The following is a 21,422-nucleotide window of genomic DNA, read 5'->3' as shown; positions in this document are numbered from 1 at the left end:
AAATCTGCCACATAAGCCTGTAACATAGAAGAACTTCCGCATCACCCATCCCATCCAGCACAAACCAGTAACAACCACAGCAAGTGCCAATGGAAAACCGAAGGCCACATGCAGAACAGGTGAAGGTTTAGCTTTCCCCCGTAGAAAAGAATTCGAGTGCATGTGTGTAGTTCAATACCATGCTACAAGACCATACCATTTGATACATCCTGTGACTAAAACATCTTCTTTCTTCTATTTAGATAGAAATCATTCTTATTTCACCACACTGCCATTAACTTCTACCATTAAATAGGAATAAATCTGTGCAGATGCACCAAGCACAGACTGCTCAGGGGTTTATCTGGTTTATAAACCCCTAAGGTGCACATTAGAAAAGTGTAAAGTCAAATCCCATCAAAACAGAAAATTGACACAAATTTTAATATTTATATATTTTAAATCAAAACACAATTAAATAGAGTATGTTTTAAGTACATGAATACTTGGGCATGAGAGAAATAAGAAGTGGTACATAGTACCAAATACCTATACACAGCCTTTTTTTTGTTCTGCTTTTTTATAGACAATACAGTGTCTCTAGACAATCGAATATTGCAACAGAATAACACTTGCTCATCAATCAAGATATTCCGAGTATTAGAGATGATTCGAGTTCTTTGCAAAGTGGTTGTTTTTTTTTTTGCACAAGTTTGAGGAAAAAAGCAATCATAAACAGTAAAACCCAAACCAGAAGTGTTGTATACTAAAAATGCAGTAGTAACATAACAGCGAGACACTGAGTACTTCTGACACCCTGCAAAAATCAAGTCATTGGAAAAAAACATAATGGAGGTGCTGTGTAACACAGTGGCTTTTTTACTTAAACTAAAGGTTTTGCAAGTCAGGAAGAAGGCCAGAGGTCTTTAAAAATTGTTTTGCTTTGTAAACCAAACATCTGGAATTAGATAGTGTGTTGTTGGAGGACAAGCTATGGAGAATGGCAGCGATTACTTTTTTTCCTTGCTCGTGGGATGGAGAGGAAAGGAAATGGAGCAGTCTACAGAGCACAACCCTGCATTCAGAGCCGTGGCTCGGAAGCAGAAGCTGCACAAGTGCAAGATCAGCTTTCGTGTCTGCTCCATGTCAGAAACAGGGGACTTGTGTATGCAGGTGCATGAGCTTGACAAGAAAAGAGTTACACTGTCCAGGCTTTGCTCCTAATCCTTCTACGCTGCCTTCAAAGTTAATGTAGTTATGAAGTAAAACACATTTATCTTACAGTTGAATACGCATCTATTTCAAGTAAGGAAAAATAAAACTTAGAACTTTTTAGGTCATTCACTGCCAATGAATTCACCGTTTCAGGTTCACTTCTCCAGAGGCCAACGTCAGGGATGCACCCCATGGCCTTTCCAATTATGTGTTTAAAAATTACAAGTAGTAGAACTAGAAACTACAGCAAAACCTTCCCCTCTGTTGTGGCTTGTGTCCCATTCCAGATAATTTGCTTAAAAGTCTTTTCGAGACAGGGTCAAGTATTTGTGAAGTTGATCACAGTTTCTCAGTGCCACATTCATAAACTGCATCTTCATCTCTAAAAACCATCATTATTGTGAATGCCACATACAACAGGAAAAAGTGTTTCTTCACGCTCTACAGTGGAGGTACAGGATTGCTTCTTTTTAATTCTTCCTCCTAGATGAGGGAGATTTCGGCGGTTGGAGTAACAGTGCTTTGTTTTTATTGGCTGTGTTAAAGAATCCACCAAAAGGGAAAGTTCACTCATTCTTGAAGTGGAAAAACAGATTTCCTGTTCTGGCGTTTCTAAAATCATAGCTGTAAAAGAAAAAACAGGGTTAGAGTTCATTTTACCCTAAAACATACAAGGCAGTTGCTCAACAGAAAGACATTTTGTGTTTACAAATGTTGAAGCCAGGTATGTGAGCCTGGGAGATGAAAAACCCCAACTAGTCCCACAGCTCAATCCACCTCCTGATTACAGCAACCATACTTAGTTAATTGAATTCAGAGCATCTGCAGTCACTTGGTATTTCTAAATGCTGTGCTGAGTGACCCTTCCATCTGGCCAGACTGGAACTACATCATTTGGAGCCCCACTATTCAGTGAAACCATCATATAAATAATTTAAATGTAACCGCTCTATTAAAAGGAAAAATCACAGTGAAACTATGGATCTATCCATTTGGATAACTGGGGTTTGGCAAATGTTTACCTGCAGTAATTAAAAGTAGTGCAAGTTAATTTTTAAAAAGTCAGAAAGTCCTGGATGTTAACCTGGTAAACTGAATCTAATCACTGCAACAGAACTGGGGGGTTTGTTAAACAGAGAACATGTGGACTTGTACAACCACAAAGTCACTGAACACCAATACACAACACCAAACCACCACCCTATGGACAGGGCTGCTGGGTCTCTTTTGAGGTGTAGACACAGTAAGTCAGTGCACTCAGCAAAGCAACTTTCCAGCTGTTGAGTTTTACTGCCACTTTAGGCAAATATACCGATATTCATCAACATGAAACAGCAAGCGTGAACTGAAATAAGGAATTACAGTATTGACCCTGCACCACAAATCACCCTTTTAACTACCAAGGCAGTTTGTAAAGATGCAAAATGACGACAGTCAATTTTAATGCTTGCACATGAGAACCACTACATGCGCCTTAAGAAATTCCTACATCATACGTAGGCTGAAACACTTCCAACCTTTATTTCTTCATATCATGCCATGCCACGCCCCCAGCGTGGGTTTCAGATGCTCTCGGAAGGCAAGAGCTCTCCTCCTCCCACAGTCTGGCTTAAGGCAGATACAGGCAGCAGCCTCTCCACCCCCTTACCTTCGTAACCTTCTCCGAAGGCTGTTCGCATTGCGCTTGCTGCATAACGTCATTGACTATCATCTTCGCTATCCTCCAAGCCATCTCTTCTTGAGCCTGCCACAGAAAAAACACCCAAAACACAGATAGCCTCAAGTTCTTGGAATAAAATACGACCCTCAGCATAATTCACAGGCTCAACCTTGGAGATGTGGTTAACCGTCACAACTCAGTGACCTGTAGTGAACGTATCCTCCCTTGACGGAAATGCCCCTGGTTTCCAAGTACAGCATTAACTTCAATTATTGTATTTATGGCCTGATGCAATTTCCAAGAGACTTGCCCAAGCCCCCTAGAGGGGGGGGAAATGCAGCCTGTAATCCATGTACAGCGGTCACTTCACAGTACAAAACAAAGGCCAACAGCACCTCCACTCCCAATTGTGGATACGTAACACCCCTATAAGAAGAAACCCCTTGACTGCAAGCACAGTTAACCATTAAACTAAACCAGCGATCACTGGCAAAAATCAAACTAGTTTCACATATGCACACAAGGAGATTATATTTAGCACAGAGTGTCTTGGCAGTTTTTGTTGGTGCATCAGAAAGATACTCAGAGAAAAAGCCAGGATTAAGAACTTCAATACTTTATTTGCCTAATCTACACTGTGAGGAAGTCATAAGGACAACATAAAAGAGGACGCACCTCATCTGTGTTTCCTTGAACCCATTTCTTCATTGCTTGTGAAAACATGGACCCTAGTTGAGATAAAAAACAGCAAGCAAGGCACATTAGCAAAGTCTGTGACACAGCTCTATAAAAGCTAACTCCTTTCATCCTTCTAAAGAGTTTGCACTCCTGATGTTAGACAACATGGAAGAGTTGCATGGAAGACAAGGGATTATGTGGAGCCATGGTTCATGAGACACTGAGCCTCAACCATTCCTTTTTACCAGAGCTGACAAGCAGCACTAACAGCAGATCCCAAACTGAGCAGGAAGCACGTGGAGAGCTGAAGTTCTTTTTCATCTCAAGACCCAATCTTTGAAGGCTTGATCATCCCCTCAGCTGCTCGCAGCTTTCCTCCCTGCCAGGTTCCATCAACAGCTCCAACTCCCACAGGCTGCTCATACTCCCAGGAGTCCAGCTGGACCAGAAAAGCAGAATTTGGATAGGAAATTGAGCCAGAGATGGGTTTTGCCTCAGCACAGGACGGTCCCCATAACATCTCTATTTGGCTTAAAACAGATCTGGAAAGAGTCAAGAATCTTGCTTATCTTGACTGCAGTAAGGAAGAGAGCAGTTCTGCAGATGTTTACAGACATGGAGAGGAAGAAGAAAGCAAACCTTTTGATTTTTTGACATCAGGCTCTGGTTCAGATTCTCTGATAAATTGCCCCAGGTCACTGACTCGTCCAAACGTCATCTTCCTGAAGAGAGGAGGAGTAGAAGGAGAACTTCAGCATTACGGAAAGCTACCAGTCAAGAAAACAAAAAAGCCACCACAATAAAGACTCTAGTGTTTTACCAGTTACCACCTCTGCCACCTGAAATGAATATATTGGGGAAAAATCTCCTGCTTTTCTCATGTATCTGAATTCAAAGTGTATCTTAACAATTCTTGTAGGAAGTAGAAGCAGGCAAATGTTTCAATGACTCAACCATGGGATATCAACAGGCAGTGCTAGCAAGTGCTCTACACTATCACAAAAACATGTAATTAGGGAGAAACCAGTTTACCATACCCAAAAGGACAGGAGACTGTGCAACAGAAAAGGTAGCTATAGAAACAAAGAATTTCTGTATGAGATACACAGAGCAGAAGAGCTTTATAACAAAGAGTAACTTAAGAAACAGAAGAATAGCTGTGCAATCTGCTAAGGAAATGAAGTATAAGCCCTTCTGTGCCATGCGGGTAGAGAGAAATCAAAGCTGCATATTACAATATCAAAGGAGCCTGAGCTTATTCTTTTCTGTTCCTTCCCCAGATAGGAACTACTGAGCTTGGAGTCAAAGAGCAGTAATAACGAGTAGAAAGAGAAAAAACAATTGGAAATATTTTTCTGGCTGCCATGCTGGTCAGAGAAACATTCACCATGACACTGGTGTTAAATCACAGAAATGTACTCTCAAATATTAAGACATGTATTAAGATGGCAACATCTTGCATTTACACACACATGCAGGGGGACACAGCAAAAATGAAACAGAGATGAAACACAGAATGAGCCTTACCCTGCATATGTTCGCTGATATAAAGATTCTGGATCCAGACTTGCAGCATCTACAATTATTGCTTCATCAAAATTTTTCAGGATTTTAACATTAGCCTTTTTGACATTGGACTACAAAAAAAAATTCTCAGTATTAGTGCCCAATGCAGACAACTAATAGCTTCTTAACAAAACTGCAGTTTTAGTGCTTGTACACTTAAATAAACCTCCATAAATCTCTAAGCAAGCATAAAAGAATTAGAGAGCATCTACACAGTGATGAATTCCTAATGCAGTGTGACGCTTTTAAACAGAGGATTATAAAGGTAAAAGAATAGAGGCAAAGACACAATGTAGAGGTCAGCATATGTGCGTGAGGACTGCTCTCTAGGCACTATCAACTCAACAGATCTGTGTGCACACGCAAATTATTTGTGAGTACACAGGACTGAACTACCTCAAAGGCTGCAGCAGCTCCACTCATCCCTCTTATGCACTTGCTAAGCAATTCCCAAACACACTACACTTCCCCCATACACAGAGAACAAACATTTATCTTTTGGCCTGGCATATTTATATAAGATTATGAAAAAAGCCAAGGAAACATTAGAGCAACAGCAGGGAGAGCACAAATGTGCAGCAATCTACTAGCACCTTCACACAGAACAGAAATGTTTGTGGCAGCTGCCTTGCAAACTCCTTTCCTGCTGCTCTGTGCCAGTGCTTTTCTTTATGCAAAAATATGCAGAGACCCAAAGATTCTCCTGTTCAGATAAGCAGGAATGCACAACACAAAATGCAGCACTTCATTTCCTGAACTGTCCAAGCAAACCAATTACCAGCAGTTTCTCCCCTGCAGACTATCAAGCAGCAGGATATTTCGAGAACATGGATTTTACTCCCTGCTTTGCAACTAAGGGGGAATATTCCCTCCTTGCAAATTAGGAGGTTTAAAAATGTTAAAAGCAGGTAGCACAGCTTCCAAGTTGCTTGATACATGGTTCATCAATAATGTTGGTCTAAATACTGGATTTAAAACCCATGCATTCAATAAAAGCAATTCAGCAGAAGCAGTTCTCGCTTAGCTTTTCTGCTTTCAGCTGGGCTTGCAGTTTGCAAGCTGACCTGGTTACAGATAAACTAGAATCTGTTTATTCTCTCCTCTTTCACATCTGAATTAAACAAAGCTACAAGTTTTGGAACAGCCAACTCTTGGTTAAGGTGTTATTGGGATGGTTTCAGAGTGGAACAAGCTCCACTGCCTGTTTCTGAGGCTAAGCCCACACGGGAACACAGTCTCAAAGCGGCACCATGAAAGGCAACAAAAAGATGCTGGCCGATAACCAGGGCACTGTGCAAAGCACATGGTGGGCATTTCTCAATGACTTTGGGAGGGTAACAGAGCCAAAGGAGCCCAGTCACATTCTTGTTTCCACACAGTACAACAAACAGCAGCCACCACAGAGCTCTAATCATGCTTAACAAATGCCTTATCCAGCAACAGACTTTTTTAATGCCCAGCTTTACATCAAGCTATATACATGCAAATAAAACTAAGGTATCACCCCCAGCTCAGAGCACCTCAGTGGTAATATAGTGAAGTGTCAGAGCACTCTTTTGGAAAGGCCAGGGGTCTGGCCATTCTATCAGACCAGCCTGAAGATAACAGCAGGTTATCTTGAAGATAACTGAGGCAAGCTAGCGAGCACCACTGGTCAGATATTAACTGTCACTGTTCTATGTTTGAGTAGATAAACGCCTTAAACCTCAGAATTGAGTGGAACTGAGCACATCCAACTTGCATATTTTTGTTGAAATTCTACAGCATATTCACAAGTGTCAATGCCTGAAGTTATAACTACAGTAATGATGAAAAAATGGTGCTCCTAATAAAAAGCATTCTTAAATGTTATGGCACTATGGAGCAGTCTTCAGTGAATGTTAACAGCTTAATAAAAAGATACATTTGATGCAAAGAACTAAAAGCAGTACAAGGCTCTGGGTACAACAAACAGGACAGATCATCTTCCATGCCAAATACTGTTTGAACTCAGCAGCAGGTAGACTAAACACATCCTAATATAACACAGACTTTAATGTTCAAGTGGAATGGGAAGCTTCGAATTACAAGATGTTTCCTTACAGCGAATGAACTTTGATACTGATACAGAAAAGTGACTACAGCATTTCTTGTAATAAAAACAAACCAAGAATCTCATACCTGGGAGGCAGAGCCATCCGGGCCCCCTATGGAATCGTTATCAGGAGAGCTACTGGGGCCATGAATACTCAGTGCAATATTCCCTCCTGGAAATTCATCTCCTCGTACTGAATGGATGAGATCATTCAAGTATTTGTAGTAAAGGTTGCTGGACAAGAAACCAGGTAAAAAAACCTGAGAGACAGAAGGAGAAGCCCTCTTTAATCAAGGCTGGTCTGCAGAATTACAGCAGATCGTTTGCACAACAGAAGGGACACAAACATCTCAGCCCTTGTGTAGATGGTACACAAATAGAAGTGTCCACCTATGGAACTACTCCAGACTAGCAACTGCATTGCTTTAAATCTGAATCCTACTGCAAGATGAACAAAAATAACCGTGTATTAACCAAACCGTCCAGTAACTGGAACTAAAGTTTAGATTTTCTGATTCCCTCTAAGAAAGCCTGACAACTCAACAGGCTTACAGGTATTTTGCTACACTGCTCAAAAATCATCTGCAGCTCCAGAATCAAATCATTCATCTCTAGTGTCTGGGTATCCCAGAGTTCACTATTAGCCACATCACTGGTATCGGACTTGCAAACAACTGCTACCAGCAGGAAGGACAATTTTCTAAAGATATATAAAGATGTTGACAGCAATTCACATGGGAGGAAATTTTGTTACTTCCATTAAAATGCAGTGATCAGCCAAGACAAACACTTCACAGAGAATTAACAGAAGCCAGTGGGGCAGTATCTTTTCAAATCAGGCTGGGAAAAAACAGTCTAGCAAGTTTTCTTAAAGCTGCCCTATTATCCACATAAACAGGAAGTCAGGAAAAGAACAGGACAAATCAGAGATGCTCAAGGGGACACCTGACATGCTATAGAATCTCCACATCATCTGCACTAACTGTCAAAACCGTTCTGAAGAAGGTATCTCACCGTCTCCATGGTAGTCCATGCCTGCCGTAAGGGAGTAGTGAAACAGTTTGGGAGAGGACCACCTTCCCTGCAGATGTTGGATTCGATCTCTAACCTCACCGAGTCATCAAACCCAAGAGGATGTGTGGCTTGAAGGGAGAAGTACCTACAGCACCGGACAGGAGAGAAAAACACAAAAGGAGTTGCAAAACTTTGCTGGTGGTCAGCACCCACCCGTTCCACCCAAGACCATCCATCGCTGCAGCCACTAGATGGAGCTGGCTTCAAAAACGTACATAGAGCTGCTGCTGTTAACTACAGGGGAGAAGAATCCCCAATCCACAGAAACATTTTTGATAAAGCCTTGTCCTGAAGATACAGATAAAAGAAACAGAGCATCAAGCGACTCCTGATTAGAAGAATCTTACACACACAGCTTTGAAGCAGGAAACACCCAGAACTTTGAAGCAGCATTTGCTCTACTAATCACAACACTGAAACTGAGGTTATGGATAGTGTAGGGAGATGACTGATGAAAGAGAGGGAATCGTTTGCTTCCGCTCCAATTTCCTACCAGGGTAATAACCTAAGGAGTTTGTGGCAGTGAGTTTCACAATTAACCTTAAGAACAAACTTTTTCTGGAAGCAGTTTTGGTGTCTGTCTTCTAGTTGCACTATTGCTAAAGGTGCAGCACAAAAAAAGGGAAAAGTTACACTACTGAAAATCTGATATTAAAAAGGGATCTGGTCTCTTTCTTAACAAAAGGAAAATATTTCAAAATACCAAGAACAAGCACTATTTGGCTTTTACTATGGATGATAACAGCTCCTAGTTTAAATGGATAACAGTATCTCAACCATAAGGTTTTTCTACACTGATACATCTGCTATTGGGTTTAAATCCTTCACATTTTCAAATGGCAACCAATTGGCTTTGATATTTTCACAACCAAACGTAAACCCAAGCAATCAAGTCCTGAAAATTCTGAATTGTGTTTAAAAATGGAATCCTTATAAGGACTTTCTCTTTACGTACACAGAAAAGTTTTAAAAGCTCTTGCGTATGTACACATCAAAGGCCACCTTAACAAAAAACATTTCAGTGTAACAGTGCAAGACTGCACAGCAATGGTTTGAAAATGGAAAGTTCCTTTTGCACCGTGCAACAAAAATACAAACACAAATTAAGAGCTTCAGAAACAAGTAACTGTTGAACTCCCTCACTTGTCATATAAAATCATGGCATCATTCTGTGCTTCTTGCCCATCATACTGGCCTTTTTTGGCAGCAAGTTGAGACTGGAAGTTATCTGCTGCCAACCAGAACTGCAGTACATTAACTGCATCTTCCTTCTCCATGTACTGGAAGGGAAATTAAAAAAGAAAAAGAGGAGAAATTAAGTAAGTTCTACCAAGAAACTTGGTAATAAGCATAGACAAACCTGCTCCTTCCCATTTAAAACAGGAAACGTAGTCCAAATATGAATGACACAAAATTGTAACCAGGGCATATAAACATTCTGAATTCTCAGATAGAGCACTGCAGACAGATTTAGTTTGTTTAAAAAGAAACAAACTTAGGACATTTCTGTTCTGTGCTGATTTTCACATGTAGTTTCTAAACAATTATTTATTCGTATCATACTAAAGACAGAGTGAAAGCTATTTTCATGCTATGCTCAGCTTACACTGAACTCAGCATATTGTCTCAGCTCTCCAGCTTGCTGTTTCAAACTACACTGGCTTGTCAGACTATCAGGACAAGTATTTTACTACTAACAGATGATTCCCTAAAGATGTAGGGAACTGTAAAAATCATATATGTAACCTACCACATTCCAGCCTGGTATCCTCTCTATGTACAGCTAGTGAATTATTTATCTGTAAGAATGCTTAAGGCTTTCAAAGTCGCTATTTCATTTGGCAAGATAAAGACAACAATGTCAAGGCTTCTACAAAGCAAAGAAACCCTTAGAAGCACTCACTAACTGGAGAAGATATACACAAATACTTATTCTGCAATCCAGTATACAGGTTTGAACATTGGGGAGAGTTCTACGTGTGGACAGGAAACCATTTAATACATTTTCTCCCTAATAAGGATACATCTAATCTTTTTTGTATTATTTTTCAGGTGTCTTTATTAGAGCCATCAGAGAATGAATAAGGTTTTTTTCCATTTGATAGGAAAGAATGAAAAAGGCAAACTCAAAACCTAGCACTCACCTCAGAGAAATAGAAGAGGGCTGATTCACAGAAAAGTATGTCAGCCAGATAAACAGTCCCACTAGTCAGCACCTCGATCTGGTATTTACAGAAATGATGACTTCTCAAAAACTCACTAAAGTGCCTGCACACAGAGAACAACCATTAGTTATTAAGGGTCAGCAGCATTCAAGGCACCTTATGAACCTATTAGTTCTTGCCCCAGAAGTCTTATACTTTCAGTAGGATAAAAGCAAAACAAAGAAAGAATGGTGCAGGTTTAAAATGACACTAGAATGATACAAAGAATGCAACAGCATGCGCATACAGCTTCAGCAAGTGATGACAATGGATTTGGAGGGAGAGATCTGAGCAGTTTCAAATGAGAAGACTGCACAAAAAAGTGATTTTATGGTAATACCTTCATAAATGTTTTTAACGGAATCACCTTTTGCATAAGGACAACAGTGACGCGAAGCCAAACCATTCAATCCACTTACTCTTGTTCCATTGCGTTAAACACTATTGACTGTGCTGTAACAAAGCAGTTAGGGTCCACTTGTCCATCTTCCCCACAAATCTTTGCTGCAAAGAAAGAACAAGTTAAAATTAACACCCATTTGGATGAACGAGCTAGAAAACACAAGTGATGACCAGTTAATGAAAAATTGCAGTTCAAACCCACTAGAATCAGCTGGTTCTGACTGTGCAAAATGAACTTTTGAAGTAACCAAAAGTAACCTTGCATTGCAGGTTACATTGCAGGTAACCAAACGATAATATTATAGCTGAAATTCCTGACTGAGACTCAAATCTGGATTCCCTCCGTAACTATCAGGAATTCTTTCACTAAGTTAAGTAAAGACTCTGAAAGTTCTTCTAGGGATATTGCACAGCACTACTGAAAGGTCAGATCCACTGATACTTGTCATGTGATCTATCTTTTACAACTGATTTCAACATTCATAAAAATAAGAAGAAATACAAGTGCATGTGGTATTAAAGATACATTTTTACGGGGAAGGAGGAAGCTCTGAAATGAGTAGGCAGCATACATTCTTACCAACTATGTCATTTCTCATTGCTTCTGTTATAGGTATTGGTTTAGCAGCATCTGGAGAAATATATTTGGTAAAAGTACTAACTGCATCCCGTTCTATACCTACAAGGAAGAAATACAGAATCAAACTTGGAATTCCTTGGCACAGGTCTAAAACAAGGAGTGAATAACAAACCTTTGCTCTATAGAAAAGCAAGTATCTATTCATCAGTGACAAGTTCCCTTCCCATAAAGCCCTCAGTCCACTACTCAATACTTTGCTACTGACAAGCTACAGTGGCTGCGTTATCTCCAGCCAGGCCACAATAAGCCCAGCATGGACTGACTAGTGAGAGAGAATCAAGCAATGCAGCTCTGAATTCCCTGCCACCAGACAAGACAACACCCTCTTCCTCAGCTGCACACCTTAGTCCCAGGAATAACGTTTTTCTGTCAAGAAGTGCAGCAAAGTTCCCAGTTTCTAGCTCTCATCATAGTGAATGTAATGCTTGCATTACATTACGAAGGAATTAAAAAAAAAACCCTATCTTAAAACAGGATGCCTCAGAACAAGATACATGCTTTAGGTGTCATCTTTCGAGAGCTGGGGCACTGCTTTGAAACAGAGAGAAAAAAGTCACGCTTCAGACCGTGCATGTTTCTCAAAAAGCACCCAGTACTTCCACATTCTTTTTAGGTACCAGAAAGCAGAGCTGCTGTTCATGACTGAAGTATCACTGCGTTTGTTTAAGGTGCTTTGGAACTGAGGTTAGGTGTTGTGGCAGTACATGGTAAATATATAAGAAAGACAAACGGCAAGAGAAAGGGATGCAACACAAGGAAACAGTTTGGCAAACAAAAGGAATATGAAGAAAGGAGCGTTCCCTTTTTGTCTAGAGACTTGCGCAAATGAGGGAAGACCGAGTGGATGCAAAGTAGAGAACCAGGTACCGTGCTGCAGCTTACTACCAAAAGTAAGTCTTTTAATTTCATCCTTACTTCCAGTAGCCTCTGAAGAGGTGGAATCCAAATGAGAACAAATCAGTTACGAGGGGAAGAAATCTATCAAATAAATCCAAGAACAAAACCAGCACGATCCACAGAACAATCTCTACAAGTCTCTTGTAACTATTACTTATGTCATCTTATGTGATACAGGATATTTACCTTCCATGGAAAGTTAATTATCAATTCTCGGCCCCATCATCCAAATTTTCTGCAATTCTTTTAAGTTGGGATGGGGTGGGTGAGGGAAGAATGGGACATTGCAATGTTCATTTTCATTTCTTAAGATTACACATGTAGGAACAGACGTAACCTAAGCTTATTAGAATACATAATGATTCTGAAGTCTCTTTAGAATATTTATTTTTCAACAACCAAACAATACATAGCTCAAACTGACCATCAGCTTATACAGCAACATCACTGATACATGAAATGATTTTCCTCCTTTGCAACATCACATCATACTCACTAAGAACACAGCCCATTATACAAAGCAAGCAGCAGCTCCCCATCTCCCACCCTTTTTAAAGAAAGGGCACATATGGCACTTACTTTTCATGAGTTTTCCTGACAAGTCTTTTAGTGCAGAGGAGGGGCTGTTTCTATTTGATACTGTAAGCTTGGAAGATTCTTGCTGATCAGCTGGAACAGAACGAGTCCCTGTCTCAGGTTTTCTTAGACAAAGAACACTGGTATTATCACCCTCCTGACCCAAGAGCACGTGGTTCTGGCTGTTGCTAGTTCTGTTGTTCTTGGTCGAAGCCACTGGCTTGGTCCTGAGCAGATGGACTGTGCTAGAATCCTCCAGTCTCTCCTCAAGCAATCCAGTTGGAGAAGACAACGCAATTTCCTGCTGTTTCGAGGGCGACACTGGCTCTGCCAACGAACTCTGCTTAACTGTGTTCAGGCTATGGGCTCTTATACGGGACCATGTTGTGGAGTGGAAGCTTTCAGCCTCTAACCAAAACTTAACCAAGTGTTCCATTCTGCGCAGTTCCATAAACTGGATAAAATAAGGGAGGGCTACATTGTCCTGCAGAACTTGTTCAAGGGTCTTTGAAAGGCTTGATTTGGTCTCTTGGGCCTGATAATTCAGACACGATCTGCCTAAAAAAAAATATAAAGGGAATGACTCCATATTGTACTACAGATATGGGTATTCAATACAAAAACGCCCTACGATGCAAGTGGTGAAGAGACAATTCCAACATAACGGTGGTACACAAAGTAAAGGAACCTGTTTTAACAAACAAATGTACTATCCACATTCAAAACCTTTCTAGAGTAACAGCAGTCAAATTTCTGAATTACCTAATCTACTTGCCTGAAAATCAAAGCATGGTGAACATACCAGTAACACACATAGAATAAAAAGAAATGCTGCATTATAAAGCTGATGAAGCCTTACCTAAGTCTCCAAAATGAGCAGCTTCCATGTGACTTGGCTGCTTCTTAAGGGCAGCTGTCCGACTGCTAGAGAAAGAGTCCATGTTGGCAGAGATGGCATTAATTGCCACATGGCTTGGTCCTGCAGCCTCCAGCAAGGCATGATTTCTAGTGCTCCGTTGAGGGGAATGTACTGGTACTGGAGCTGGAATCAAGACAGGAACAATTAAAAGACAAGGCTTCCAAGACCTCTTCTAAGCAGTTTCCAACACTAAGCACCCCAAGATATGCCAGAGAGTTTGCAAGAGTCGATCTCGTTAAAAACCTCATTCTACCTCTGTGTGTCACCTTTGATCAATGTGTGATAAGAATAAAGACCACAGAAACAAACAGGTTATATTATAGCAAGAATAAACTCACTTCCAGTAGACCAGTGGGACTCACCCACTTGTATTTTCCTTCTTCAGCAGCTAATCAAAAGATGCCAAGTCTAAGTTTACATGTGAAATATTACTCCCGAGTCTTCCTGCTTCCTTGGTAACTGCTATCGTAACAGCTTAATACTTTGTCAACAATTTAGTATGATTACAACATTCTTGCCAACCCATTTCCATATCTTTTTTAAGGCTAAAACGTGTTACAAAAACCTGTGAATTTTAACAAGATTATTTTTCAAAAATATTTTTCTTTGTCTCTATTTGATTTTAAGAGAGAAGAAAAAAAGCAATAAGGAACTATCTCTGATGAAACCCAGCTTATAAACATTAACCTCATCTAAGCTGTTTTAGAACACAGCTATTTGAGCCCAAAGAGAACAAAGAAGAACTTCCTCCCGCAAAACCCTGCCAATGAAAAAGCATCAACTAATTGTTAATTGATGACAAAGCTGAAGAAAACAAACCACGCTCACAAGCAGTTTCCAAAGCTCTCAGGAAACTGCGTTGGATTGGGATGTCATACAAGGACATCTTACACCTCTGACTCAAAAATAAAGCAAGTCAGATGACACGTTATCTCAGCACACTACTTCCTAGCAATGTGTTTTTTCAAGGTGTCAAGCAACTTTTGGTGACTTTCATGCTGCATAGCTTTATTTTTATTCACAATTTTATGATACACGATGACAGAAGTCAACGATTTCACATTTCCATATCATGGCAACAGATACCTTAGGAGCAATGGTATAGGAGAGTTAAAACGTTTAAGTTATTGCAAAGTGTTTCTCCAGCTGCAGTGTGTGGTACCAAGTCACTGCTTCCTGCCTCTTACAAAGCCTTTAGTATTTAATACCAGCAGTAATGGAGAAAACTGCATTTTTTCTGAGGCCAGTGGATGGCAGCCAGTTGCTTGGCTGATGACAGTAACTGAGGAAAGCTTGGTGGCAGCTACCATGTAGAACCAGAGCTACACTCCTCATAAAGGTCCAGGTTTTTGTGAATTAGGTTAAAATATAATTTTACATTATGAACATTTGAGAAAAAATTGTTCCACTTAATCTAAGGATCAAACACCTCTTCCAAACCCTCCAGACAGCACTACATCGCTCACCTAATGTCATACAGATCGTGGAGGAGCTGCTTGCCAAACTGGAGAGATGCTGTGTGCCTGCAGCAGTGTAATACAATAAATTTTCACATTCATTTTTATTTACAAGGTCACCATATTATAGCCTTTTCTTGGGAAAATCTATCAGCTACTCATCAGAAATTGTAGTTGCACTTAAATCATGGAGTGTGCAACTTGGATGCAACTTACTGTTTCCTATAATTGATCTGAAAGATGGGCCACCAAGGTGAAAAAAAGCCTTTAACTTTCCCTTGACATGCAGATAACACATTAACAAATACAGAAGCAGGATTTTGTCTGAGGATATAGAAGTAACAGATGAGATTCACACAAATTACCTCATCTCCTTTTAGTATCACAATAAAAACCGACAGGATAAATAATCTTGTTTTCCCCACAGTTTACAAAATTCCTTCTCATCAAGATGCTTTTTCTCTCCTAGCAGATTTAGCAGCAAGATTTCTGTATCACATGGAGCAGCATTACAACAGCTATTCATTTTGAAGATTCAGATCTTCAGCCTCACAAGCTACATCAGTTACACTTAAATCAGACACTGGCAGCTTTTTTTGCAAATCAGACACAGTTAAGCTGCATTTTCACAACTGCAAAGTACACTATGTGTGAGCAAGAAACTTCAGAAGCGATTTTTTGTAGCTAAGGAATAACTGCTACTTGCCAGGTGACTGAACTGCATGATCACTTTGAATTAAAGCTCATGTGACATAGCTTAATAACCTTCTGTACTTACAGATTCAGCAAGATGATTAGGACACATCAGTTACTATAAATACTCAGAAACAGAATTCAGTTTTGGGTTTAATTTGGTTTTAATGCATAGGTCACATCTGCACTCAGTCATAAGGAAATTACCCCACTGGTTAAAGTGAAAATGGCAGATGACATTTTATATCTGAATTTAGAGACAAAATAAATATTGATCTTACTTTTAATTGCTTTCACATCTGTGGTCTTTTCTTGTTCTTTGCCTTTGACTGTAAAATACAAAGGAAAATGTTAATGCTATTTTGGGTGACTAATGGTACTTACCAGAGAACGGACACAAAATTCCCAAGTTCAGCAAGTATCAGTGGCAGATATAACCATCATTTCATTAAAACTGATCTCTCCTTTAAACCTGCATATCTAGTGACTGACAGAGGCTCTCAGGTTTTGTGTTGGTTTATTTTCAAAAGCAAATCCTTATCATCCGTTAAGTAAGTTTAATGAAATGTAGTATGCTACAGGTAACATTGGGAAAGGTGCTTGCTGGCCATATGATTAAAGCACAGCCACATGCAAGGTTACTTTAAGAAACAGCATTAACTGGAAAGAATGGGATAGATGTGCTTTACAGACTGCAAATAGCTAATTCTCTCACAAATACTATTGCTCAAGTATCATCAAACCTAGGGCAAGCAACTGATAGGAAGATAGAGTTTAAAAAAGTCGTGATTTAAAGCATTTTATTTATTATTATGTTTTTAAAGGAAGCTCCTAAAGGAAACAAATGAGGAGATCTGTTTGAAACAAAAATAAAGAAATTGAAGGAGTATAAAACCAGGATGGCATGAGAAACAAATTAAGTGGTGATACTGAAGAACATGATCTACTTCTCTGTTCTCTGCCTGCTCCAGGCTGGGATTATTACTACAAATAGGTCATCTTTGAACAGCAATTGTGGAGTCCTTCCAAAGGTAACCACAAATCCTAGCCCAGCACAATCACACATTTACATCACAAAACACGTGCAGATTACAAAAAAACAAAACCGAAACAACTCTTCCTATTCTGACCTAGGTATTTTAACTATTTTAAAGGGAAGCTCCAATCTCTGGTTACATAAATGTCCTGCCCGGAGGTGGCTGCAGCGCTGCTGTGCTGCGAGGAGCAGAAACGTTGCAGCTCTGTGAATTGGCAACTCAGCATTTAAGATGTAAGCTTGCAGCCAGCACATTCTCTGATAGAGAGGTTTAAGCATCCCTTAAAAGAGCTGGATCTTTTTAAATCTGAACTCTTGCAGCCAGATGCAGCTGTGAGCAGTGAGAATAACCAGCTTTACATAACTGGGGGGGTGTGATATGCAGGAGAAAAATGACTGAGAAAATCTGCATGTCTGAAGAATCACTGAGGGACAACAGGAACGAAGCAACCTCTCTACAGGATTACAAACCTTTATCCTTCCAAAATTATTCCATTCAATTGATTCATCAAGCCGCTACTATCAGCAATGATTTCTGAGTTTCAACGGAGTCCTCCATAAGACTATTTTCAGATAAATACTGAGTTCTTTCTCACCAACTACTCAGTTCCTCTCTAATTACCTACTTATTACCGCTAACACAAACTCCCCATTCATGTTCTTAACTTCTTCATACACAGGCTTCTTTTGTGCCCACCATCTTCAAGCAGAGCAAAATGAAGTAGTTAACAGCAGAGGACAAAAGAAAACTCCTATACACGACAAGACCAAGTTTTTGAGAGTGAAGTTTCACTGAAGGAATTTACTTCCATTTTCCTCAAGAAAACGGATGTCACTTGGTGTCTGCGTGAAGCTAGAGAGAACTGTGGTACGTGATGATTCAAGACTAAGAGGTTGTGAGAATTTCCAGTAGCAAACCCCTTTCATGAGGGAGTAATGCACCAAACCGATGCAAACTGGCCATGTGATGCTTGAGAATTTTAATTCATATCTTTAAATACACAAGAATGAACAAACCTAAACAGTCCTCACATGTATGTGAGCGAAAGCCAATACAAAACTTCAGAGGTCAGCAAACTGGTAGGACTGTGTGTGTTATTGCCAAGATATCCCTACTGAAGGGGCCTGTAGTCAGGCTGTTTCATTGATAACAATTTCATAACATGCTCTCAAGCGCCAGGCTGCAGGTTCAACTGTTATAGTTTAATTTCTCAACCTATTATCCACCCCCAGCCTTCTAGACTTTTATTTTATGGCCCATGTCAAAAACTAAAAACATTTCACTATTATTTCTTCTACATGTCAGTAATTTTATGGTTTCACCTTTAAAAACTGTTTTAATTTTTACCCAATGTGATATCCTCTTAAACAACGACAGCTCAACCCAACAACACTGACACTTTTGTATGGTTTTGGACTGCATGTGTCTAGTCTACAGAGCTTTATCATAAGCCTTAATCTGTTGCTTTTCTCCCAGCTGCAATTTAAGATCTTCTCTAAAAGCCAGTATCTAAACTGGAGATTGTACAAAGCAGTATTATTTTATGCACAGCCCAGATGAAAGCTTACTTCTCTCCTTAACAGCACCTCTCTTGGGCATTTAGTTCTGACTGTGCTTCTCTGACCCAAGATCCTTTTATCAAAGGAACACAAACAGATACTCAATTAGACATTTCATTTTTGCCAAAGCTTACACTGTTGCTATGATTACACATGAGGATGGAACATCAGTTCCACAATTCCCTTCATCAACAAAGCAGCAGAAGCTATTTTTGAAGAGTTTATAAGCACTATGAAAGTTTTATTCTGCAGCTCAACATTAGTACGTAAAGACCCCAAAAAGGATTATGGCACTTGCAAAGCCTTCAGCGGACTTCAAGAGCTGCTAATATGAAGAGAAGTTTAATTTCTTCTAGGACTACTGCAGTAACCTCCACAAAGAATGAAACTTTCAATGCTGCTACTTTGGCTGAGTGAGCTTACACAGCACATGTCAGTCAAGAACAAAAACACTGACTCAGATAATATGTTATTTCCTCCTCGCTTGCAGTCTCAAAACATACATTTTGTGCTTTAGCAACTGAGAAATGCTTTAGGATAGTGTTGTCTCAGCCACCACTTCAAGAACAGCAATAGTATTGCTTGAACTACAGCACCACGAGGTAACAGAGCCACTTTCCCAAGGGGCCCTTCCTAAAAGGTGCTACTTTCAACAAAAACCACCCAAACCACACGTCGTGCAGATTGAAAGCACCCTACACCTCATTTCATCACCAGCTGTAGCACAAGTGCCTTCAAAACATTTTGCTCCCAAAGTACATTTCAACTACATCCATTGTGCTATAGGTACAGCATAAATATTTCAGGAGTCCTAAATTTCAGATCTTTGCTTGTGCTCCATCACATCAACAAACGTGTTATAAAATAAATGGTCAATGACTCCTTTGGCTGTATGAAGAGCCCAGTGTGATGAGGTCCCTTTTTCAACTATGGGTTTTAGCTACTGCTTTAACAGGCTATTGTATTTTTACAAAACCACGTACAGCAGCATTGTGAAAAAAATACTCTGCAAGCATTTAGAGAGGCTCAAAATCAGCACGAAGCAAATACACCAGCCCACCCCACCGCACGACCCACCGTTCCAAGACCGCTGAGCTCCATCCCCCCGCAGCAGCAGGGCGCAGAGCCCCGTCCAGCGCCGCCCTGAGGGGACCAGCGCTGCAGCCCGGCGCCCGCCACTGCCCGCAGCCGGGACTGCCCGAGGTCCCTGGGGGAGCCCCGCTTGCAGCCGACACCCCGGGGCCCGGCAGCACCGACCCCCCCCCCTTCCCCAAACCCCGCGGGAGGAAAAGGGCCCCGCCGCCAGGACTGACCGTCATTTGCGGGGAGCCCGCTCCTCAGGGGCCGAGCTTCCTCTCGGGGCCCGGTCACCGTCGCCGGAGGGGCAGGGCCGGGGCCCAGCAGCCGCGCGGGGGACGAGGCCGGCAGCCGCCCCTCAGCCGCGGGCCTCCCGGCCGGCGCCCCCCTACCTTTCCGCCTGAAGAAGGACATGGTGCCGCGGAGGGGGCGAGGCGGCTGCTGGGGAGGGGGGAAGAAGGGGAGGGAGGGGGTGAGGGCAGCGAGCCGGGCTCCCTATGAATGAGACTCCTTCCTCCGCCCGCCGCCGCCTATCCCTCCGCCTCTTCCTCCCGCGGAGGCGCCAGCGGCCGCCATGTTGTCAACAACCGCCCCGCTCCCTCTTCCGGGCAGCCGGCGACCCGCCAAGCATGACGGGATGCGGCCGCGGCCCCCGCCTCACTCAACATGGCCGCCCTGGCGTCGGGGCTGCCATGGTGGATGAGGGCAGGGAGCTCACAGGGGTCCGCGGCGGGGGGGGGGGGGCGGCCATCTTTGCTCAGGGCAAGGGGCGGAATGAGGCGCGGGCGGCCACCTCGGTTGAGGGCAGTAGGGCCTTGAGGAGGTGTTTTGGGGTCAGTTGGGCACGTCCCGCGGGCGAAGGGTGACAGCCAGCCCTGAGGCAGGCGACAGCGGGGCGGGGGGGGAACAGTGGGGAGCGGCATGGCGAGGGCCGAGGTGCTGTCCAAAGTGCCCTGAAGACTCTGAAACATGGGCCCAAAATGTCCCCTTTGGCCAGAGGGGCTGCAGCAGAGGAGGATGTATGTTGAAACACATTCTGCCAGCCCTCACCTCTGCTCGAGCGCCAGTGTGTGGACTTTGCAGTCCCAAGGGAGGCTGCATCAAGCTGTGGGTCCCTATGCGAGCAAGGCCCTTGTCCCTGCAGGGAAAAGCCTCCTCGCGTGGGGTACATGGTGGCCCTGGTCAGCGCATTCATGTGGTGCCAGAAATGTGGCCGGGCTTCCTGCAGCTCTCACATTCCATCGTGAACTGCCTGGTTATTGCTGCAGTGTAACCAGAAAACCCTGCCAGGCTGCATAGCGCCGGCCAGGATGTGGGGACACTGCACGGGTGCTATAGAGCAGAGTGTCTGATAAGTCAGTTCCGTCTGTGTCCCGAATGCTGCCACAAAAATCCTCTTAATTATCCTCCCGAGGCAAATCTTCTCTTTTCTCAGCTACAGAGGATGTTGCTGACATTGATCACTGAAGGGCAGTATGTGATACAAATGCTTTATAAAGACCATTATTACAAATTCTGGTTTATGTATGAGGAAACTGAAGCACAACTCCAGAAAGCAGCTCTCCCAAAATCCTTCAGCTACACCTGATCAGTGCAACAAACCATGCAACCTTATGCCTTTGAAATTGCCATGAATGCTGGAGAGCCAGTGGAGAGCAATGAACTCCAGCAATGGTGAGCATGGAAGAAACACAAACCATTTCTGCTTTCCTGTG

The 21,422-nt window shown here is 41.9% G+C and overlaps 1 protein-coding gene across 7 annotated transcripts; it reads right to left on the bottom strand.

Annotated features, from left to right (window-relative positions):
• Positions 1 to 554: 554 nt before the first annotated feature.
• Positions 555 to 20,325, bottom strand: AKAP10 (A-kinase anchoring protein 10). 7 transcript variants are annotated; one of them, XR_003989595.1, is made up of 15 exons: positions 19,944 to 20,325; positions 16,316 to 16,363; positions 13,825 to 14,007; positions 12,969 to 13,523; positions 11,433 to 11,531; positions 10,870 to 10,954; positions 10,391 to 10,514; positions 9,390 to 9,526; positions 8,187 to 8,331; positions 7,259 to 7,432; positions 5,060 to 5,169; positions 4,172 to 4,254; positions 3,530 to 4,074; positions 2,843 to 2,938; positions 555 to 1,818 (listed from the first exon to the last, which is right to left on the bottom strand). XR_003989595.1 is itself a non-coding variant. In XM_030472837.1 (15 exons), exons 1-15 carry the CDS (start codon positions 20,119 to 20,121, stop codon positions 1,813 to 1,815), a joined length of 2,076 nt encoding a protein of 691 aa, XP_030328697.1. In that variant the 5' UTR covers positions 20,122 to 20,325; the 3' UTR covers positions 555 to 1,812. The 7 variants fall into 7 exon arrangements, 5 of the variants coding, with proteins under 5 accessions (XP_030328697.1, XP_030328700.1, XP_030328699.1 ...); XM_030472837.1 differs by having other exon boundaries at positions 3,530 to 3,582; XM_030472840.1 differs by lacking the exon at positions 19,944 to 20,325 and adding an exon at positions 19,701 to 19,808 and having other exon boundaries at positions 3,530 to 3,582.
• Between the last annotated feature and the right edge of the window lie 1,097 nt (positions 20,326 to 21,422).

Source organism: Strigops habroptila (genome assembly GCF_004027225.2).
Source record: "Strigops habroptila isolate Jane chromosome 13 unlocalized genomic scaffold, bStrHab1.2.pri S16, whole genome shotgun sequence".
NCBI classification, from domain to species: domain Eukaryota; kingdom Metazoa; phylum Chordata; class Aves; order Psittaciformes; family Psittacidae; genus Strigops; species Strigops habroptila.
The sequence above is the reverse complement of the archived record's forward strand: the minus strand, read 5'-3'. Positions and strand labels throughout refer to the sequence as shown.